This window comes from Myxocyprinus asiaticus, chromosome 45, assembly GCF_019703515.2.
Source record: "Myxocyprinus asiaticus isolate MX2 ecotype Aquarium Trade chromosome 45, UBuf_Myxa_2, whole genome shotgun sequence".
Classification (NCBI taxonomy): Eukaryota; Metazoa; Chordata; class Actinopteri; order Cypriniformes; family Catostomidae; genus Myxocyprinus; species Myxocyprinus asiaticus.
The window spans coordinates 16,598,270-16,623,365 of record NC_059388.1 but is presented as its reverse complement, the minus strand read 5'-3'; the positions used below and the strand labels follow the sequence as shown (position 1 = coordinate 16,623,365).

General features: G+C 36.7%; 1 protein-coding gene across 7 annotated transcripts in view; it reads right to left on the bottom strand.

The window, feature by feature from the left end:
• The window catches only part of LOC127435093 (DENN domain-containing protein 5B-like), a 70,259-nt gene extending 46,379 nt beyond the window's left edge, over nucleotides 1-23,880 (bottom strand). For 5 of the 7 annotated variants that reach the window (XM_051688271.1, XM_051688272.1, XM_051688274.1 and 2 more), the window contains exons 1-3: nucleotides 23,786-23,880; nucleotides 23,542-23,684; nucleotides 5,658-5,717 (exon numbers count right to left, since the gene is read on the bottom strand). In XM_051688271.1, the coding sequence (XP_051544231.1) occupies nucleotides 5,658-5,717; nucleotides 23,542-23,684; nucleotides 23,786-23,787 (205 nt within the window). In that variant the 5' untranslated portion in view covers nucleotides 23,788-23,880. The remainder of the gene's footprint in view (nucleotides 1-5,657; nucleotides 5,718-23,541; nucleotides 23,685-23,785) is intronic. The other 2 variants (XM_051688276.1, XM_051688277.1) reach the window with 1 other exon arrangement.
• Nucleotides 23,881-25,096: the final 1,216 nt, after the last annotated feature.

The window sequence follows — 25,096 nt, the reverse complement described above, 5'->3', positions numbered from 1 at the left end:
CTCTCTAATCTCAATACCAACATAAACCCGCATCTGGCTTTGTAAAATAATTTTTTTGTTATTACATACTCCAACATCAGGAGAACATGTTTTGATTTATGTCCATGGCTTTATGAGAGGTTTAATTTTTGGAGGAAAAAAATAAATAAATAAAATACTCAAAAAATGATTTATAAAATGTATTAAAAATATATAAATTTTATTAATCTACTGTATTTTTACAGAGACAGGGGTCACAGAGACTGTAGAAAAGAGATGTTATTTATTTATTTTATCCCCTTTTCTCCCAGTTTGGAATGCCCAATTCCCACTACCAAGTAGGTCCTCATGGTGGCACAGTTACTCACCTCAATCCGGGTGGTGGAGGACAAGTCAATCCAAGCTTCTTATCACGTGGCTCGCAGTGCATGACACCACGGAGACTCGCAGCATGTGGAGACTCATGCTACTCTCCGCGATCCATGCACAACTTACCACACACCCCACTGAGAGCGAGAACCCCTAATCACGACCACAAGAAGGTTACCCCATGTGACTCTACCCTCCCTAGCAACTGGGCTAATTTGGTTGCTTAGGAGACCTGACTGGAGTCACTTAGGACACCCTGAATTCGAACTCGTGACTCCAGGGGTGGTAGTAGAAAAGAGACATTAAATATTTGGGCAGAGACAGGGGTATGGGATCGGGATACAACTCAAGCCATATTTAAACCTGCATCTCTCATGTGAGAAACACAGCTCAACATTTCTGAAGCATGTGTGCTAAACACTAGACCACAGCTATATTTGTGTATTTTAAATGTATTTCAAAAGCAAAATATATTTTATATAACACACACTGGGCTGATTCTTATTAAACCTGTGTCTTGGTTATATTTAATTCCAAATCAAAAATAAAAATAAAAGACAAATATGAAATTACATTTAGCTTATATTTAGAACCATTAAAGGGGTCATGAAACGGAGAATACAATTTTCATTGATATTAAGCATATAAGAGGTAACTGTACTATGAAAACACACTGTACATTTCAGAACTCAAAACATCCTCCCCAGTCTAAAAAGAGCATTTATAGTTGCCACCCTGCTGAAACGTCTCGTTTTGAAATCTGTCTGTTCGTGACATCATGACACATTGCTCATTTGTATTTACACATCCCACAAAATGCTTCGTTGCACCATTGGCCCCGCCCACTGGTGTGCAGTTCGAGAGAGAGCAGGCCTTGTGTGGCTAACTGTTCCTGAACACCAAAGGGGACCCATCTGGACTATTTTGAATTATTTTGTATATAAACATGAACTACACAGATTTTTTGACGGCCATGTATCTCGCCGCTTTTAAAAGGCGCTGTGTCAAGTTACAACTCTGAAAGGGAGAAGCAATTCTCTGTCATTCAGCTGCTGCCTCTTGCTGTTTTGAGCACAAAAGCTCCATGGATGCATTATTTCGGTAATCTGCGCTATTTTTAATTGTTGGTGTATGTAAACATGAACTAGATGGATGTCTTTGAACATTTGTGTTTTCAGCAATGTGCACCTCAGTGGGCCTACAGTATGTGTGTGTCATTTCACCATGCTTTGGACTATGTGTGTGCGTTTTTTTTTCTTTTTCGGCTCATGTCAGCATGTGTCATGTCATGTTCAAATGTCATGGCTGTTTGATAGCTTATGGTGCTGAGTGATAACAGTTGTGCTTGAGATGAACAGTTTAATATATTCGAATGCAATGTGTTGGATGTGTATTGTGTGTAAAATTTAGTTTTATAATGTTGTTTAACTGGTTCATTCTTTTCTGATTGAGTTTGCTGAATTTGAGGGGATGCATGATGTTAGCCAATCAGAACAGTGGGTGTTTACATTGAAGTTTTAAGGAGGTGCTTGGGCCGCAACAAAGCATTTCCAACAGAGGGCCAAAAACAGGGTGGAAAATGATCATATATTACTAAATTATGACTGTTTTGGTGAAAAAAAAAAAGAAAAAATACTTAGTGGACCTTAGGGAAGATTATAAAAAAAAAATAAATAAATAAAAAAATAATAATAATATAGCACTTCATGACCCATTTTTTTCATTGTGAAATTTTTTTAGGACTCTTAAAATCACATTTTACCTCCCAATTTTCACTATCGTAGAACATCTGGATTTATTTTTACTATTCCCATTGTCTTCAGTGATGATTCTCATTACAGTAACACATTACAGTAAAAAATATATATATATATTTTTAATTGAAATCAGGAAAAATGGAAGGCTGTACCAAGGGAGTACTACTATGATGTATAAATACTTTACAATTTAAATAAAATATCAGATTTAAGTTGCTTTTTGGAACTATCGTTAAATGCAAAAATCTATCCCCATAGTTGACAGTTTTTTTTATTTTTATTATTTCTTATTCCTCCGTGTTCCCCTGTGGCCGGCGCTGGAGGATTTGGTACAACAGGCTATAAATAGGCTAATATGCTATAAAAAGTGTAATTTGGTTAATATTTAGCATTGTAACGAAGCCAAGTCTCTGTCATTTCAAAATAAGAGTCCCAATTGTGCTTCAGGCTTGTTTATAGTTAAAAGTCCCACGTTATGCACCAAATATTCATTTTTTTCTGATATTTTTGGGGGATTTTGTTTGAACAATAAACTACATCTGGGAATTTTCTTTGTTTTGGACTCTTGTAGCCTCAATGTCTGTGCCTGTCATAGTAAGGAAAAACTAAGAACATAGTAGGAAGAAAACTTTAACATTCTATAAACTGATTTTAAAAACTCGGCCGATTAATTGGTTATTGGCCTTTACTACCAGCTTAGTCATCGTATCAGCAAAATCCACTATCGGTCGACCTCTAATCATGCTAAACTTTTTCGCATTGCACTAATTGGTGAATTGGTGGGTAAAATTTTCAGAATTGTCATGAAAAATTTCATAATGTAAATCTTAAATGATCCTAAAAATAGGCTTCATTTTCTATATGCAAAATAATATTTCTAATTAATTTATTTTTTTAAGTAAAATAGGACCAGTCTGTTATGTTTTCATTTCCATGAAATGGCATTCATTTATAAGCTAGGACCCAAAGATAAGCTAAAAACATAATGAGGTTATTGTGTTACTTTTGATCACAATGAACACAACAGTTTACATATGACAATTACTTTTGGGCTCAGTAATATAGCGTACTGTTGAGAGAGACACATGCAGCCCACTGCGATAGATAAAAACAGCAAAGCATTATTTATGCCCAGAGGGTGAGTTGAGGGGTGAACTGGCAGGAGAGACTGTGATCTGCAAGAACCTCATCACAGCCCTGGGCATTAACTAACAGGAAGGGACAGAGAGTAGGAGAAATCTACTAAAGCCCTTTATTACAGAGAGAGTCTGGGGCCTCAGGCATACACGTGTGTGTGAGAGAGAGAGAGAGAGAGAGAGAAAGAGACAGACTGATGCAAACACCCCATGAAATGTTAGCAGGAACAGCATGAGACCTGCTGAAAAACAAGAGAGTCAAATGTAGGGAGGGAGGGAGAGATAACTGATTGAAACTGATTTAAAATAACTAGCAGAGGCCAATGACCCACTTTAACCTATAGTGAGCCTCCACATCAGAAAACTCGAGAAGACGTAGAGGAAGGGACAATTGAAACAGTGACCTTAAAGTGATAGTTCACCCAAAAATGAAAATTCTGTCATCATTTATTCACCCTCATTTCATTCCAAACCTGTATTTTGTTATTTTTTTCCCGTGGAAGACAAAGAGTAATTTTGTTGAATCAATACACAGCTACAACAATGACAGTTCATAGCGACCAAGTGCTGTAAAGCTCAAATAAGGACAAAACAAATAAATAAAAAATAAACACCATGCCATTATTAATTACAGGACTTGGTATTAGCTGTTACTACAAGACGCAAATGTTACTGTGTAGCTTGCGGAGTTTTAGCAAAAAATACATATTATTTGCAAATAGCAACAACAGTTCACTTTCTTTGTCATCTTAATTGTCACTTAGCATGCCGTCTCTCAGTTTTGTCATAACTTGTTTTATCTCACTGAATTGCACAGGATGACTGTCCTGCAGATGAGCGAACATGTTGGAGGTGTTCCGCTGCCACTTTTCTGCCACATGTTTTACACAAAAGGAAACCATCTTCAAGCAACCATCCCTCAGCATTTTTATGGAACCCAAAATATTTCCACACTTCTGACTTAACCCTTTTAGATGGCAGATAAAGAGCTGGCTGCGTTCCACCTTCAGTCATTGTTCTCATCCATGTTGGTTTGTTTACATCAGAATACACGTGTCTTTTATGCCTCATACACGCAGTGTTGTGAATCTTGATTCGTGGATGGCAAAAAACTACTGTGAATTCAGAAAAATCTAAATAGTTTGGCTAAAAGGTTATCTAGAATTATTTACGGTATTTTGAAGTGCCCACGATAACTATATTGTGCATGTTAATTACCGTGAGATACCGTATTACCGAATACGTCACATGCCTAGTTGTGAGCATGCTTGTTTATGTTTTGACGTCAAAAGCAGAGAATATTCTGATGATTTCATACCTCATTTAAACAGTTTCTTACATTAAAATTTTTTTTAAAAGCCTATTTTAGATTGTTATGCTCAATGACTTCAACACCATATTTAGTAGAAGTAACACGCACCTGCATCTCGATGAAATGGGAGTTGAAGATTTCTGCACGAGTTTCCAAGTTAGATGTCCAATATAAAAGTGTCATTCTGTTGCACTTTCCCCAGTTGAAAGGTGGAAATTCAGACTCTCAGAGTTGAATGGAATGCTTCATGAATCACAGCAACAATACAGAGCATCACGACTTTTCACAAGAGCGAACACTTGGGGACACACATACACCAGGTGCATGTGGCAGTGGACTCAACGTGCTGAAGCAACGCATGTTTCAAATAGATAGACAGAGCGCAGCTAAATGGAACACAATGCAGCGTTTTCAAACTGAACTTCAATTTAACACGCATATTATAAATACAATGGTTATGGCGTCTCCTGTTTTTGAAAATAGACGGTTCAGACAGTCACTAAAAAAAACTGGTGCATGCTTACTAAGATTACTACGGTAACCTGAAGGAAGAACAAACAGACGTGTGTTGGGCACATTCTTTCAGAGTTGGACAGCAAATCTACACATAATGATAATATGATGCATTATATTTTGAATCTTTTGAAACATTTTATAACAGCCTATAATAATGAATCGACGATACACTGGAACAACAAGGCACAATGCAACAGCTATAGACGTTTGTCAGACATGTTATTATATATACAGTTATGAACATGTAATCACCCCTCGAGTACTTAACAAGTACTAGAGTAATTAGTCCGAGTACTCGAGTAGACAAAATGACCAAAATGCCCATTCCTAGTAGAGCTGCATAACTATTCTTAAATTCCACCTTTGGTGTTCCATGGAAAAAAAACAGCATATGGGTTTGAAAAGGTGAGTAAATGATGAGTGTTTTCATTTCTTTCTTTTTTTTTTCCCTTTTAATTAAAAAGAGCAGGGAAGATCAGAAAGCTAAATGAGAACAAAGAAACAGGATTGCAGAGGTGGATGGGAAAACAGAGCGAAGAAGTTTAAGAAGCCTAACACTGGTATGAGGGTGTTAATAATAATGTTTACCTGCTGCCACGGCCTCTGGTTCCCTGCCCTGCCGATCGGCTTCTAGCCATTGATACAAAGCTGAGATGGCACAAACACAAAGACAAAAAAGCAAAATGTCACACCAAACGTAGAAATGGAGAAGCAAATTAAACAACCTAATACATGGAAACAGGCATGACTTATTCCAAAGAGCAATCCCTGCTGATGAAACAGACCAAGCTGGTCAAGGAGGTCTGTTGGCTGGTTTTGGTCACTTTTCAACTGGTCTATCTGCTTTGCCAGGCTATGAGACCATCTTAACCAATTAAGACCAGCCAACCAGCTTGGGCTGGTTTTAGCCTTATTTTAGCAGGGATGGCTTTGCAGACACAGACAGCATGTGTGTGTTATTTTGCAGACTGAACAGTGATGGAGGTGAAGACACGTTTCACAGGCGCTGGTTTGATGAGCACAGCTTGACTGTAGGCCGTGAGCTGAGTTACAAGTGAGACATGTTGTGTGTGAGCAGCAGGCATTAGCAAAATATCTTATTGGTGGATGTTAAAGGAACACGACGAGGTAGGTTATTAATGAATGTGTACATGAACACTCCTCCATACACACTCAATCAATGTGCTTCCTGCCTGGCTGGCAAGTTGTCTTCAATTTAGACTCAAAATGTTGCATCATCAAAACAGAAAGGAAACAGAGTATGTCTAATTACATGTGTTCAATATTTCACCCATTACACATGACCTGCAAGATTATCTGAAGACATTAAAAAGGTAAAAGGGTGAATCCTGTGAACCCCATCAAGAACATGTCTGGGTTCTCACACAAATGACAGACATTCAATGCATCTTTTTTTCTGCTTGGTTTAAACAGGATATTCATGTCTTAAGATATTCCGAAGTCATTTTTATTAATTTTTTATTTATTTATAATTTATTTTGCTTCATCCACCCCTCTGTGTGTAAAATAATTTGTACATACCCTAGCAATGTATATGGTTATTTTGCTTGTAAATATTCAGTCTCAGCCATATTTCATCCAAAAAATTAAAAACAAAAAGAATAATAATAATAACACACACACACACACACACACACAAATCAGCCACAACATTAAAACCACCTGCCTAATATTGTGTAGTGCCCCTCGTGCCACCAAAACAGCACCAACAAATCAACCATGCGATTATCTAATCAGCCAATTGTGTGGCAGCTGTGCAGTGCATAAAATAATGCAGATCAGGAGCTTCAGTTAATGTTCACATCAACCATCAGAATGGGGAAAAAAACATTTGATTTGGACTGTAGCATGATTGTTGGTGCCGGTCTCGGAATGCTATTCTGAGATGCAGATTGCCGCCGTTTTGGCGGCATGAGGGGGACCTACACAATATTAGGCAGGTGGTTTTAATGTTGTGGCTGATCTGTGTGTGTGTGTGTGTGTGTGTGTGTGTGTGTGTGTGTGTGTGTGTGATTATATATATATATATATATATATATATATAATGATTTAATATTTTCTTTATAATATACAGTGGGATGAAAAATTGTTTGCCCCCTTCCTGATTTTTTATTTTTTTTTATTTGCATGTTTGTCACACTTAAATGTTTCAGATCATCAAACAAGTTTAAATATTAGTCAAAGACAACACAAGTAAACACAAAATGCAGTTTTTAAATGAGGGTTGTTATTATTAAGGGAAAACAAAATCCAAACCTACATGGCCCTGTGTGAAAAAGTGCTTGCCCCCTAAACCTAATAACTGGTTGGGCCACCCTTAGCAGCAACAACTGCAATCAAGCGTTTGCGATAACTTGCGATGAGTCTTTTACAGCGCTGTGGAGGAATTTTGGCCCACTCATCTTTGCAGAATTGTTGTAATTCAGCCACAGTGGAGGGTTTTCGGGCATGAACTGCCTTTTGAAGGGCATGCCACAGCATCTCAATAGGATTCAGGTCAGGACTTTGACTAGGCCACTCCAAAGTCTTCATTTTGTTTTTCTTCAGCCATTCAGAGGTGGACTTGCTGGTGTGTTTTGGATCATTGTCCTGCTGCAGAACCCAAGTTCGCTTCAGCTTGAGGTCACGAACAGATGGCCGGACATTCCCCTTCAGGATTTTTTGGTAGACAGCAGAATTCATGGTTCCATTTATCACAGCAAGTCTTCCAGGTCTGAGAGGAGCAAAACAGCCCCAGACCATCACACTACCACCACCATATTTTACTGTTGGTATGATGTTCTTTTTCTGAAATGCGGTGTTACTTTTACACCAGATGTAATGGGACACACACCTTCCAAAAAGTTCAACTTTTGTCTCGTCAGTCCACAGAGTATTTTCCCAAAAAGTCTTGGGGATCATCAAGATGTTTTCTGGCAAAAATGAGACGAGCCTTAATGTTCTTTTTGCTCAGCAGTGGTTTTCGTCTTGGAACTCTGCCATGCAGGCCATTTTTGCCCAGTCTCTTTCTTATGGTGGTGTCATGAACACTGATCTTAACTGAGGCAAGTGAGGCCTGCAGTTCTTTGGATGTTGTTGTGGGGTCTTTTGTGACCTCTTGGATGAGTCGTCGCTGCGCTCTTGGGGTAATTTTGGTCGGCCGGCCACTCCTGGGAAGGTTCACCACTGTTCCATGTTTTCGCCACTTGTGGTTAATGGCTCTCACTGTTGTTCTCTGGAGTCCCAAAGCTTTAGAAATGGCTTTATAACCTTTTCCAGACTGATAGATCTCAATTACTTTCTTTCTCATTTGTTCCTGAATTTCTTTGGATCTCGGCATGATGTCTAGCTTTTGAAGATCTTTTGGTCTACTTCACTTTGTCAGGCAGGTCCTATTTAAGTGATTTCTTGATTGAGAACAGGTGTGGCAATAATCAGGCCTGGGTGTGGCTAGAGAAATTGAACTCAGGTGTGATAAACCACAGTTAAGTTATGTTTTAACAGGTGGGGCAATCACTTTTTCACACAGGGCCATGTAGGTTTGGATTCTGTTTTCCCTTAATAATAACAACCTTCATTTAAAAACTGCATTTTGTGTTTACTTGTGTTGTCTTTGACTAATATTTAAACTTGTTTGATGATTTGAAACATTTAAGTGTGACAAACATGCAAAAAAATAAGAAATCAGGAAGGGGGCAAACACTTTTTCACACCACTGTATATTATGACGATAATCTAAAATCTTATATTTTGCATAAAAAAAAAAAAATATCCTGCTTTTAGCACCATTATGAAAGTCATGAATATTAAGTCCCCCCCCATTTTGGTTACTTATGTGAAAAAATATTTTATTAATATTATTTCAATCATGAAGTATTTATATTGTACAAATATGATGTGCTTTAATTAACGCTGATTTTAATTTTCAAAATTAAATGAGCATCCTCACATAGAACAAATGCAAAAGTAAAACATAATTAGAATTGTCGGGGGGTGCTAAATTGTTGTGAAAATGTCACAACATAATAGTCTTACAGATCCTAAAAATACCAGTCCTATTTTCATTATAAATATACATGCCCAAATATTTTTTTCTTTTGATTTTAGAGTGAAATATGACATGTGTTCTTGAGGTTCACCCACACACAGGGAACTCCTGCTGTGTCTGAGCACCATGAAAAGAGCTACTGTACCAACAGGATGACTCAGCCTGTGTGCGTGTTATGAACACACGGCGCTGCTTACTGCCTGCTAATCAAGTGCACTTCGATCTCACCTGAGATCATATCTGTTCAATCCAGCACCTGTCATAGTTATACACTAAAATAACCATTATCACCAGTCAACTACTTCCACTAACAAAAAATTACCATGGTAATACCATTTATTTTTTGACATGTACTGTGGTAGTACTGTAGAGTTCAAAGTAAATTCTACTGTACGTGAATATAAGTTTCATTCATTATAAAGGAACAAAGCAGCGTATTATTATTATTATTATTATCATCTATGATGTAGTATGTACATCAATGCAGTCGGATTTGTGATACTGAGCAAAATCACTGGCCTTGGCCTGAACACCATTCATTTCAAATGTGCTGATTGAAGACAGAGCGACAGCACACAATGTCTCTTGCAGAGCCTTTGTCCATCATCAACAGTGTTACATAACTGAGCTCTTGCTACACAGGGACTGTGCGTGTGCATGCTGAGGGGGCACATTGTGAGCACAAAACTTTGGGGTCCTTCACTTCTCACAGGGTTTGTCCAGTCAGCTCAGCATATCTCTACTATCAGACTCATGATGCATCCGCTGAAGCTATAACCCACAACATGTCCTGGCCTGTCACAACCTCAACATTATATCAGCCTGCACAAGAGAGTAGTAAGAAACTAACATCCTCTACATGGTTTGGTGTGAGATTAACTCAATCAATATTAGGGGATAAATGGTGTTTCATTTGGATCATGTCAGCTACCAATACTTTCTGAAATATTTAACATTCAAGAAGACGTTCTAGAACTTTGCAGGGACTTTGGTAAACTAACTCAATAATTATGGCAAGCCGGATTGGCTTTTAATCATTCGCACAATATGCATTGTTGATATCTACAGTAAAATTTCCACTACTTAAAATGCTAATTCTTGATATCAGGAATGTAATTACTACTAGTGAAAGCACTAATTTTTGATATCTGTAATTGCATATGATCTAGTGAAAATGTTAATTCTTTATATAAAAAAATGATGTAATCACTTGCAGAAGTATACATTCTTGATGTCAAAAATGTAATTTAAACTATAGTAACAGCTGTAATTCTTGATATCTGTAACAGCATTTTCACTAGTAGAATTTCACAATGATCTGTCTTTAACTTCCATTAAAAAAGAAATTACGGATATCTAAAATTTATCTCACTAGTTGATATTCCAATTTCACATATCAAAAATGCACTTCTTACTAGTAAATATAATAATTTCAATGTAACTAGTGCAATGTCTATTCTTGATTCACAACTGAATTACAACTTTTGACATTTTTCATTTTTGATATCAGTAATTTGGTTTCACTAGTGGCAATATTAATTTCTGATATCTCTAATGTGATTGTAACTAGTAAGAATGCCTTTTTAGATAACTTAATTCCTTTCCTGTGGCCTGGGTAGCTCAGTGAGTATTGACGCTGACTACCACCCCTGGAGTCGTGCGTTCAAATCCAGGGTGTGCTGAGTGAATCCAGCCAGGCCTCCTAAGCAACCAAAATGGCCCGGTTGCTAGGGAGGGTAGAGTCACATGCGGTAACCTCCTCGTGGTCGTGATTGAGTGGTTCTCGCTCTCAATGGGGTTTGTGGTAAGTTGTGCGTGGATCACGGAGCATAGCATGAGCCTCCACATGCTGCGAGTCTCCGCGGTGTCATACACAACGAGCCACGTGATAAGATGCACGGATTGACGATCTCAGACGCGGAGGCAACTGAGACTTGTCCTCTGCCACCCGGATTGAAGTGAGTAACCGTGCCACCATGAGGACCTAGTAAGTAGTGGGAATTGGGCATTCAAAATTTGGGGAGAAAAGGGGATTTAAAAAAAATAAAATAAAAAAACCCTTTTCCAATTTATTGATATCAGAAATCCATTCCCAGAAATACCAAATCTAACATGTTGGAATACATTAACAGAGAGCAAAATGTAGCATTTTCACTAGTTGTAATTCAATTGTTGATATCAGGAATAGATATTTGCAGTAGCAACTATGAGTGTGCAGCGAAGCCATTATCTGTATTTGTTGATATAACAAAATTATCTGTAACTGTCTCAGTATTCGGATAGAGGGCTTAAACCGGAAGTGTTCAAAATAAATGAAATGCCCATTTTTTAATGTTATTCTTACGTTTATAGTTTCTATTAATAAAATGCCTTATGTATGCCTTTTCATAATAATAGCCTAATGATAATTATTATTATTATTATTATTATTATATTATTAATTAAATTATTATTTTTTATATTTTTCTTACCAGATGAAGCTGAATTTGTAGGCTACATTAACTGTGGAATATGTTGTGGTTTCTCCTGGTATTTCAGATATTAATATCTGCCTGAAACTGAATTTACTTTTGTCTGTGCATGTATAACAACATTATTCTGAAGGCAAGATGTGTCAAGCAAAATGTGAAATGTCAAGCACACATTTTGCACTGAATAATAAATACAAATTTAAGCATGAAAAGAAATAAAATAAATCAATATAGCCTACAAACAGGTGAAAATCCTGTAAATCTATCAGGAATTTTTATGATAGGACATTATTTTGTTAAATAATAGTTACATTTATACAGTGCCTGTTCATAGCTCAAGAACACTTAACATTCTCAAATTTAGCACAGTTTAAAGAAGAAGAAAAAGAGCATGTTTCAGTTTCTTCATTTTACATAAGGAAGGAATATTCCTAATAGATGAATACTCCATGGATCATTTAAACCTTTATGGAGCATTTTAACTTTTTTCAGAATAAAGTCTTAACCAGATAATTTTACAATGTGAATATAAATGTGGTCAACTTTAAGAGACGGCTAGACGAGCTCCGATGTGAAAACATTGCGCTCAGGTTTAAGCCATAAATAAATAGATGAGAATCACGTGTGAATTGTGTGATATGTTAACAGACATTTCAAGAAGTGGGAAGGGTACATGATGTTGTATCTTAGTTAATATTACACTTGATAAGCTCCACACATGAACAATTTAGAGACCGCAAACGGAGTCAAGACCGCCCATCTGATCTGAAATCACAATGTGCGCATTTTCATTCATAAGGTTTACACTTTAGAAATATTGGCTGCACAGATTCATAAATGTTGTAATTTAGAATATGTTCATTTTTCAGTGTTGCTTTATGCTTGTGTTTCTTGGATTATCAATCAAACTAATATTTTTTATATTATTTGGATAAACCCGTTATTCATTTTTCACAAGTCATTCTTCGTGCCTTTCCAAATAGGGTATTCGGCTTCGGGCACGTCCCTAGCAACAACGCAACCATTGATTAAAAAAAAGGATCATTTTTACATTACATTTTTGCCGAAATGCATTGCTGATTTGTGAAATGGAATTCCAATGAGTAAGAAATGAATTGTAGATATCTGTAATTGTGTTTTGAATAGGATTGAATGACAGATCATTGTGAAATTCTACTAGTGAAAATGCAATTACAGATATCAAGCATTATAGTTTTTACTAGTTAAAATTCCATTTTTTATATCAAGAAAGTATTTCTGCGAGTGATGACATTTTTTTTTTTACATCAAGAATTAATGTTTTTACTAGTGCAAATGTAATCACTAATAATCAACAACTGCCATTTCCACTAGTTGTAATTGCATTACTAATATAAAGATATAGCATTCTAACTAGTGAAAATGTAATTGTTGATATCAACAATTCATATTCTGTGAATGAATAAAAGTCAGTTCTGCTTGCCATAAATCATTTGAATACATACACAAACAGACTTTTATAATAAGTCACACAAAGTTTTCAAGATTCCTGACATTCAGGTCACAGTTCATATAGATATTAAATTAATGTGATACTGTAAGCAATATCTGTATTGAACAAAAATGTATTTGTCCCACCACACAAGCATTTAAGTGAAGGTGACCAGTCAAAGCACCTAAAATCAAACTTTCCCTTAAACATTTTTGCACACCTCATTTACATGGACACCAGAGAGCTGTTTATTGCAAGAAAGCTGCTTAAGACTCGGATTCATATACATTATTGCCTAAAATCATGATTAAAACAAAAGGATGTTATTTTTCAACTACCCAAATACTGAAGCCAATATTAACCAGTTTAAGCAGCAAAATTACCATAACACCATTACTTAGACTTTCCCACATTTGCAAATAAGCAAATGAGATGAAAAAAACATACAAGCTAAAAAAAAAAATTAAATGCATTACATTTGGCAAAACTCAAACAGTCACATCGTGTTTGCTTAGCCTTATCTGAGGACACTGATGAGCTGGAACTTAGTCAAAGAACAAAAGTCAACATGCCCAATTCATGGTCTCAGTCTGTCTCAATGACACACACACAGACAAAAAAACATGACGATTGCTCATCCTCTTGACCAGTTTGAGTCCAATGGCACGTTAAATATTTCAGGGTTATCCAGTGTTATCGCTATAGGGGAATTTTCTTGTTTAATGAAGGGTGATTGCAAAGTTTTAAATATATTGCAATATATATTAAATATACAAAATGTTCATATTCAATTAATATATATATATATATATATTTATTTTTAGGAGTTATGAAAATTGTTTAATTTTTCCCGCAATTCTTATTATTGCAGTCAGTGAAAAGGTTTCAATTTAGCTTTCCTTTTAGTTTTTGTTAACAATAATAACACCATCAACCAGATATTACATATTCAAATGTAATTCACTACTATGTCTTCAGATTCCCATTGTTTTATTTTAATTATATATATATATATATATATACACACATTATTTATATTTAACTTCTTAACTTCTTAAACTACTTCAAAGAGTTCTCATAAAAAAATCCTTCATGTGCAGCAATGTCAGCTTTGCAGATCCTTGGCATTCTAGCTGTCAGTTTGTCCAGATACTCAGGTGACATTTCACCCCACACTTCCTGTAGCACTTGCCATAGATGTGGCTGTCTTGTCGGGCACTTCTCACGCACCATACAGTCTAACTGATCCCACAAAAGCTCAATGGGGTTAAGATCCAATGAAGCTGTCAGCTGAGGACATGTGAGGCATCTATTTCTCAAACTAGAGACTCTGATGTACTTATCCTCTTGTTTAGTTGTACATCTGGCCTTCCACATCTCTTTCTGTCCTTGTTAGAGCCAGTTGTCCTTTGTCTTTGAAGATTGTAGTGTACACCTTTGTATGAAATCTTCAGTTTTTTGGCAATTTCAAGCATTGTATAGCCTTCATTCCTCAAAACAATGATTGACTGATGAGTTTCTAGAGAAACCATTTCTTTTTTTTGCCATTTTTGACCTAATTGACCTTAAGACATGCCAGTCTATTGCACACTGTAGCAACTCAAAAACAAACACAAAGACAATGTTAAGCTTCATTTAATGAACCAAATAGCTTTCAACTGTGTTTGATATAATGGCGAATGATTTTCTAGCAATTTAGCATGATTACTCAAGGATAAGGTGTTGGAGTGATGGCTGCTGGAAATGGGGTCTGTCTAGATTTGATCAAAAATGACTTTTTTCAAAAAGTGATGGTGCTGTCTTTTACATCAGTAATGTCCTGACTATACTTTGTGATCAGTTGAATGCCACTTTGGTGAATTAATGTACCAATTCATTCCGAAACAGCAAAATCTGTACATTATTCCAAACTTTTGGCAACCAGTGTGTATAATAATATATATCTTTTAGATTCATCCTAAAATGTCAACCCTGTCAATTTGTTTTTTTTTCTGCACAGAGACACAAACACACACTAATCTTATGAAGGCCTGCATAACAGCCTTACCTCCATTTTAATCTATTAGATGATGGTTGCTCAAAGCGGTAAAGATGTTATGTAACCAGATTTTTGCTTTCATGACATAACTCGACAAAACATGACATAAAAGTGAGTTATGATAAACATTGCCAATTCGGCAGCCACCAGTTTTACTGTACAAACAGAGCAATTATCCTTATGACAGTTATTCATCCAAAACAGCATTATCCTTACCAGCAGATTATACCATTCCAAAACGAACACAAACAGCCCCCGTTTAAAAATGTGTTGATTAAATGAACATCTGAAAAGTGTGGAGTCTGTGTGGAAGGGGCTGTTCACATCGAAATCGTATTTGCATCCTTCCTGCATTCTCTGAAATGTCAGTCACATTCTTGTTAAAAAAAAAAAAAAAAAAAAAAAGTTTAAAGTCCTTTACAACAAACGCTGTTGGTTTTCATGCGTCTCGGTTTGTATATATGGAATGGAGAATGAGATAGCAGCAGCAAAGGGGAAATTTTTTTGTTTAGTGAATAACAACTTAAATATGTCTGCTCTTCACACAAAGCTATCACATTGCCATTCTTCTCCATTGAACTGCACGGACAGTGTTGAACTATACTTGAGATCAGAGCAAGGCAGATTACACAGTTGCTCTGAGAGTTTGAGTTGATTACACTAACAAGCTTACAGACCCCCTCCCACCATCCCTAATCTTAAGCACAGTGTAGAAAAAAACTGAGGAAAATGGAAGTCATCACTTTCAACTAATTTACCTTTGTTTCAAATGAACATCTGATTATAGATTGTGAAGTCTATTTGCACTACATTTGCAATTCATTGCAATTAATCTGCACTCTTCCTTATGTCATTGGGTCTCATTCACTAAACTAGTTTACGCACATTTGTGCAAAACCTGCATCCAAGTTTCACGTGATTGGTAAATTAGTGCTTAAATGTATTCTCAATTTAAAATCAAACCAACTGAAACAATATAAACATTTGCAGATAGTCGCAAAATCATACAACAGAGGTTGTGCAGAAAACACTTATATGGAGATCGTTTGGCAGTGTTTTATGCAAATTACTATCTGCAGGGATGCGCTCCATTTAGGACACGTCCACACTAATACGTTTGAAAACACATCTTTTTCTCACTGTTTTGGCCTCCCGTCAAAATACTATTGGGAAATGGGCAGTGGGTGGGATCACACAGGCCAAAACACAAACAGAAATTCTGGCCCAGAACGGACATTTCAAAGTAGAATATACTGGCTGTAGCATTGTTATCGGAGAAGCAAGTATTTCAACTTAGCATGTTTCCTAAATCTCCGATAACATATTGTGATAATTTTATGCTTTATTACAGTAAATATATTACATATTGCTCCTTTAAAGATAAATGTTACTTCGTACAACCTTCAATGGCGACAGGAAGTTTAGAATTGCTGTCCGGCGACGGAACGCGAGGACAGCTGAGTTTCAGACCATACATGGAACGCTGATTTTTCACATGCACAGTAAGGGGAGTTTTCATACGTTTCAGTGTGGATGAGCAACGTTTGGAAAAAACTTCAAAACGGCAGTGTGAACGTTGAGTGTTTCGAAAACGAAAACGCAGTTTTCAAATGTATCCGATTTAACATTTACCTAACCGTAACCTTAACCTAACCCTAACCCAGCATTAGAATACTTCGGGTTCATTAACATTACAACAAAAAGGACAAATTTAGGTGTGTACGCACCTGTTGTGAACCCGGCTGACATTCTGGCAGAGAACTTTTTCTGCACATCATCTCACCATCTAGAAATGATAATGCAAAGCTTTTACCTTCCAACTCTTTACTGCTCACTTCAGAAATATGCCCACTTTCTTAAATCTGTATCTTCTCTCTCTTTACACTTTATTTTTATATAGCTATACATACAGCTTATGTGTCTGTGTAGTCTGTATGTAAATGTCTCACATTTCTGTGCCTCGTCACAAGCATTTCAATGCCCAGTGAACCCTGTATAAGATGTGCAAATGACAAATAAACTAAATTTACTTGTAATGTTGAGTTCAATCACAGGGGGACAAGGAAGGCAAGACAAAGTATGAAAAAAAAAAAAAAAAGAACTGGCTCAACAGCTCCGTTGGGCCAATGCTAAACAGCACTGATATTTGACCAGTTTCCCCTCTGAATCAGGCCTTTTAGAGGGTAAAGTCAATGGGAAGCAAAGGAGGTGTTACGGCATTAGCATAGCCACTGTCCCCACATCTAAGCCGGTGCTACCAGACAGATGGCCCAGGAATCAGTCCTCTAACATCCTCTTTAAAGCTGTCCACTAGAGCCTTGTGTCTCTGCCTCCAATCACAATACGAGCTGGCCAGCGTCATCAAGAAACAATGAGCGGAGACACGTCATGGGGCCACAATGTAACAATGCACCTCTTGATGCCCAGGTTTTCTGTCTTGTCTGGCCTTAAGTGTTTTTAATGTCTAAACAGCAGAAGCAGCCTTGAGACTTAATAACAGCAGCAAAAATACTGCACTATTCTTCTAGGCAAAACTGTATTTATCTACAATGTGCATCAAGGTTACAAGGCTCTAATGGCTGCTACACTGCTGGCTGGGTAAAAAGCATTCCTTTAGCATCTTGTTTGCCTAAGTACTTGTTTAAAAGCTCTTTGGGGACAACTATAAAAGTCCTTTGGATATGATACAGTGCTTCAAAGACCATCATTCCAAATTAACAGATCTTACCTGAAGAGACCAAGACACTGTCGGTATACCGTTAATGACTGTTCAAGGTGTCATATTCTCATAAATGAAGGTAATTCAGGAGGCAAATTCCCTCTTTAGGTGTAGGTGTGATTCGTGTGAACGATGGAGACAGGCCAGAAGATCGAAGATCAAAATATCTTCCTCTACCAAAGCAGTAAGATGCCAAATGAGATAAAAAGCCTGCAGGTGCGGCACGTGTTATAGGAAACTAAAAACACACTGAAAGTGCTGATCATCAGAGCATAAAACCTGAAAGATATGTACTTATGCGTGATTCAAATTTTGTTTCACATTTTTCATTTCCAATTGTTATTACAGTTCATGATCATAAGATGTGATAAATACCAAAGGACTTGGTACATGACATCATCAGAACAGACGATAAATAAGAATTTATAGTCTTTCTTCCTGTCCTCAACTCAGAGGACATGGCCGTAACATATTCACACTGTTCCTTCATAATAATATAATTACAAACAGAAGTACATCTGGAGGAATTCCAGTGCTCTGTAGATGTCCATTTCAGAAATCCAAAAACTAGATGTACTGTAGATATTGCACAAACTGAAGAGCCACATGTCACTTATTTTTATAAATGGCATATTTTGACATTTTTTAAAGGTACATTTCTAGTTTTAACATTGTTTGTACTTCAGACCTTTGTTTTGTTGGACAATAAAGACTAGCTACATATCAAGTGGCACACATTTGGTTTTTGACCACTGAAAATGGGATAAAATGTAAATTTTTGGATGGAGCTACATTGAGAGTCCCATATCTCTGGCATTAACCATTAAGGCTCTATGCCTTAAATTAATCATCAGCACAGTACGCACTGACTTTGCGTCTTTTGATCATGCGCTTACTGTTGAAAGCACTTAAAGTATCACAAAGCATTCGCAGTGTGCATGTTTCGAACGCGTCCGTGTGGGAATGCAGTCAATACAGTATATTTGGAAATACTGAGCACTCGTACGTGCATGAGACGGAAAAGCACACGGAAAAACAAATAGTATGCCCTAGCCTTTAGGCCTAGAATAGAAATGTTTGGACTGGCCCTTTAAGAAACAAACAATATCCCTGGTCAAAAAGACTAACAAATGAGAACGAGTCTTAAAAATAAACTGAAATGAGAGAGAAACAGGAAAGATGGGCATTAGTGGAGCTTGTTTTTCCCCAAATCACTGTGGCCTTGCAGATGATCAGCCAGAAATACATCAACTACAAAGCTAATCAGAATTGAGGACAACAGTCCCATTAATAAACCTTTTCCATTAAAGACAATAGGCACAACAACTTGAAATGACATCAATTGAGGGGCCACACTGTGTCGGTGTTATTAATGGTCATGTTCAATTAACCTTGACACAGACACAAACAGCCTCTGAATAAAAATTGTCTATAACAAGATTGTAAATGGCCAGAACAGTGTGAGGGCAACCAACAGAGATGATTATGCCAACAAGCCCCAGGATTGGGGGTGAGCTCGGCCCTATGAGTGAAGGGGCCCTCTGGCATAGGACGGCCATGCATTCAGTCATGCAGAAACATGCTGACACAACCAGCAGGAAAAGGCATTTCTGCCTTTAACAATGGAGCTGAGGAAACACAGCCAAAAATACATCACAGCACAAAAGGAAAACCATCTTACGCTCTCGATCTTCAAGTGGTTTGAATTACAAATGAGCATTCTCACCTCTCACAGGAGGTGCAACCAAAGCTACCCTTTAGAAACTAGGCCAGAATTCCTTGTGTGTAAGCATACTTTGCAATAAAGCTGATTCTGAGAATACAGGTGCAGTGGGGTGGGGTGAAGGGGCTTTTCAAAACATTCGATATACATCAAACAAGAACAGTGGGATAATCTTCAACAAAGGTTATGTTGTACATGGGATACCGTCTCACAACGCTACAGAAATGCTTATCTGAGCAACTGATAAAATCCAAGCCCACAATGACACTGGACACACACAGTGGTAAATTAATCACGCTGAATCTGTTTAATCATGATGAACTTTATCTGGGGAGCTGGACCAATCTGACAGGGGAAACTCAGAGCACTGCAAGGGGAAAATCCTTTCACCTTCAGTAAGAATGCTGCAGATATGACTAAAATATACACAGATCAGCCACAACATTAAAACTACCTGCCTAATATTGTGTAGGTCCCCCTTGTGCCACCAAAACAGTGCCAACCCGCATCTCAGAATAGCATTCTAGATGATATTCTTGTCACCACAATTGTACAGAGCGGTTATCTGAGTTATCGTAGACTTTGTCAGTTCGAACCAGTCTGGCCATTCTCTGTTGACCTCTCTCATAGGCGTTTCCGTCCATAGAACTGCCACTCACCGGATGTTTTTTGTTTTTGGCACCATTCGTAGTAAATTCTAAAGACTGTTGTGTGAAAATCCCAGGAGATCAGCAGTTACAGAAATACTCAAACCAGGTCATCTGGCACCAACAATCATCCATGCAATTACCTAATCAGCCAATCATGTGGCTACAGTGCAGTGCAGTGCATAAAATCATGCAGATATGGGTCAGGAGCTTCAGTTAATGTTCACATCAACCATCAGAATGGGGGAAAAATGTGATCTCAGTGATTTGGAACGTGGCATGATTGTTGGTGCCAGATGGGCTGGTTGAACATGATTTTACTTCCATTGTGAGTGCATTACTGTAACCTCGATTTTATTTTATTATTTATTTTTTACAAATAAGGGACAAACAGAAAATATTTTTTGTGGTAATCAACTTTATGCCACAAATTCTGTCGATTGAGCTTAGCTTGTACTGAATCTGGAAGAATCCTTTAAAGCTCTCCTAAGAGTAATAATACTAGTCTAATGGCATGGTCTTAAAGGAATAGTTCACCCAAAAATGAAAAAAAAAATAATTTCATCATTTACTCACCCTCATGCCATCCCAGATGTGTATGACTTTCTTCTGCAGAACACAAATGAAGATTTTTAGAAGAATATCTCAGCTCTGTAGGGTCATACAATGCAAGTGAATGGTGACCAGACTTTTGAAGCTAACAAAATAACAAAGGCAGCATAAAAGTAATCCATACGACTCCAGTGGTTAAACCCATATCTTCAGAAGTGATGCAATAGATTTGGGTGAGAAAAAGATCAAGATTAAAATCCTTTTTTACTATATCACCACTTTGACTTTCACTTTCAGATTGTGAAAGTGAAAGTGGAGATTTACAGTAAAAAAAGGGCTTAAATATTGATCTGTTTCTCACCCACACTTCTATCGCTTTTGAAGATATCTATTTAACCACTGGAGTCTTATGGATTACTTTTATACTGCCTTTATGTGATTTTTGGAGCTACAAAAGTCTGGTCACCATTCACTTGCATTGTTTGACCCTACAGAGCTGAGATATTCTTCTCAAAAACCATTGTTTTTGTTCAGCAGAAGAAAGAAAGTCATGCATATCTGAGATGGCATGAGGGTGAGCAAAAGAGATTTCATTTTTGGGTGAATTCTCTCTTTAATGGCTAAATTAAATCACCGCAATATTCACAATGTTGCTTAAAGTTTTTACGCCAGAAAAATCGTTTTGAATATATCATGATTCGTGAATAAATGATATATGGTCAAGCTCTGTCTAGAGGCTTAATTTTTGCCTGTGACAAAAAGAGACAGCTAATAGAACTACAGTTTAAAGCTAAAATAGAAACCTAGCAGGTTCTCTTGCCTGGTGTTATTCCGTATGGCCTGGCCTGCACTCTCTTAGATAAAAACAAAACACATCTAAACCATGGGAGCATCACGCACATGCAGCTTAGCTCTGGCTTTGACAGAGTTCACTAGCAAACTGTGCTAGGATTTTAAAGAGAGAGAGCAATCACTAGATCTGTTAAAACAAGGCCAGACAAGACCGGAGGAAAACAGGGTTAAGGCAGACAGGCTAGCATTTGGGATTACAAGGAGAGTTTGCTTTAACTTTAGCAAAAGGAGTATATTCATCCATCCAAATATAAAGAAATACCCACACATATAGATTATTAAAATACTCTCTCCCAAGGCCACTCAAAAGGACCCCAGGGATGGGAAATAATTTAGACTCTGGTACTGTAATGCGTAATTCACATGGTTCACCATGTTGAACGTTATATCATTAGTCACAAATCTACATGATGACATCACCATTCTGTGTTACTAATACACTGTTAACAGTACTGACATCAGTCCAGAAATCTGACATAAACTTACGTTCTTGACAAATGCTCTCGTACCAAAAAAGGTTACGCAAAATGTGCATTTCACATACAAAGCAGTTTGTACTATGATTCGGCTTGAAGAGCCAAAAATACCAAAGGACAAGCAACATAAAAATAATTGCAAATATTTTAATGACAATACTCTCATAATGCCAAATAGAAATCATGCAGATTAGGTCATTAAAAGATACTTCACTTGATATGCTACCAATCGCAGGTTTTTGTGAAAAGAAGACTATTTCCACAAGCATGAATTGTGTCTGCTTCTTTTGAAGGAATATTCCAGGTTCAATTCAGGTTAAGCTCAATCGACAGCATTTGTGGCATAATGTCGATTACCACAAAAAATAACTTTTCTTTATAAAAGCAAAAATGGAAGTGAATGGGGCCAATTTTTTAGGGTTTTAAAGGCAGAAATGCGAAGGTTATAATTTTATAAAAGCACTTACATTAATTCTTCTGTTAAAACTCATGCATTATTTGAGCTGTAAAGTTGTTTAAATAATTTTTACAGTTGTAAATTGGCTATAACTTTACACAGTTAAGTTTAGTAAGCGATTTTATCACACTAAAATAATGTTACCACGCATATTGCTTATGTCTTGTGACTATACGTTTGAAACAGTGAGTATTTTAACTTTTACATATATTTACCCCATTCACTTCCATTGTAAGTGCCTAAATGTAACCCAGAGTTTTGCTTTTTTTTTTTTAAAGAAGAGGAGGAACAAGTCTAAATTATTTTTGTGGTAATCAACATTATGCCAGAAATGTTGTCGATTGAGCTCAACTTGTATTGAACCCGGAATATTCCTTTAAATATGGACAACAGGTTATTCCGAGTGCTCGAGAATGTGATACACTAATCTTGGTATACAATGGTATCAGTGGTCAGTAATTGATCAGTGGCAGTCACCTGAACTCTCAATATATTGATTCATTTAAAATGTATTTTAAAATCAAGGATCTCTCTCTTAATTCACCTAAATCACAATCAACAGCTCTGCCTGGGTGCCAAGAGCCTAGAAAACAAAGACTGGTTCTGATGCAACCAGACATCCAATAATGTTAAGACAGTCAATAAATGATGATTATTTTTATTGATGCCTTGAGGCTCACTGATACCCATATATCTTTTACAATAATTGAAGTGGATTGGATTGACTTAAGGACTTTTCTTAAATTAGGTTATAAGGCATTGAATTGATTTACCTAATATCATTTAATATCACTAATATACTAAATGATAGATTGTGAGGTCACACATGCCCACACATAGTTTTTTGCTAATTCTTTTAATTTAATAATAATTAAAAGCACTTAAATGTCCTAACATCAGGAGTATAAAGTGATTCAATCAGGGCTCTTATGAAATCAGTGCACGTCTGCTCTTGTTTATATCCACTGTGGTGTTTACCAGTCTGCAATCTATAATAAACAAAAACCCATAAACGTACCTGCTAAAGTATCGGGTTCTAGACCCGTTTCGTTGTCTATTCCGCATATGATGAAGTAATGAGCGAAGCGGCAGGGCGCTGATGACCCGGAGCCGCTCATAGTCGTGCTCATCTCGGCTCGGGCTGATCCGCTTTGTCCGCGCCTAGAACACAGACACAACCAGCTCCATGTCCAAGCGTCCTCAGGCAAATCTAATCAACAAAAGCGCGGTTTAAATTAAAGCCAATAGCTGAGATTTCATACATTAAGCCCTGGACAACAGTATTTGTTGAGATTGTTTGGTCCGAAGAGTGTTTGCAGCGCAGACTGTAAGTTCGTGGTCTGATTCATGAGCAGAGTCCTGCGCACTGTGACGCAGTGCTTCAGCTGATTACACTCAGCCAATCGAGTGCTGGAAGAGCGGGACCTTTGAAACGCTTCGACTATTTATATCTACTTGAGAGGGGACGTAATCCATGCATTTTTAATGTAATCAATCAAAAGGCATGCTTTTTTATTTATTTGTTGTTGTTTTTTTTTGTTGTTTTTTTTTTTTTTTTTTTTACCAGAAAACGTATATTTAATTTCCTCCTAATACCTGTCTGACTTGCAAAATTTGTGGAGCAGAAATTACAAAACTAAACCAGTTACGCAATATCCAAAAATAAATGAAAGCAAGCCCAATTTTCACGATTCACTCTTTCAAACAGTCTTTCATAACTAGGTATTTAATTGTTTTGTTTGTTTGTATGTATGCTTGTTTTGGTTTGTTTGTTTGTTTTGCAAAAAAAAAAAAAAAAAAAAAAAAGAAAAGAAAAGTTTTTTTACTTATTTAAATTTGTACTTATTTAAATCTGATTACTTATAATCTTAAAATATACAATTATTATTACAAATATACAAGATTATCTTACTATTATTAAATTCTGAATGACTATTCAGTGTTCGATACAAGTTAAGCTCAATCAACAGCATTTTTGACATATTGTTGAGTACCACAAAAAATCATTTTGACTCATTTGACTCATTCTTTAAAATAAAAAAATAAATAAAAAAAAAAAAAAGCAAAAATGGAGGTTACTGTGAGGCACTTACAATGGAAGTGAATGGGGCCAATTTTTGGAGGGTTTAAAGGCAGATATGTGAAGCTTATAATTGTATAAAAGCACTTACATTAATTTTTCTGTTAAAACCCATGTATTATTTGAGCTGTAAAGTTGTTTAAAGCATCATTTTTACAGTCGTTTTAGGGTTTGTTGACACTACATCGTCATGGCAATGAAGTTGTAAAATTATCTATAACTTTACACAGAAAAGGTCAGTAAGTGATTTTATCAATCTAAAATAATGTTAACACGTATATTGTTTACAGCTTGTGGCTATACTTCTTAAACAGTGAGTATTTTTAACGTTAAAAATTAGCCCCATTCACTTCCAATGTAAGTGCCTCACTGGAGCTCAGATTTTTTGCTTTTTTTAAAGCAAAGGAGTTGCAAGTCAGCATAACTGTTTATAACTTGTATTGAACTCGGAATATTCCTTTAAAGGAGCACTCAGTAACTTTTTTTGTTTGTG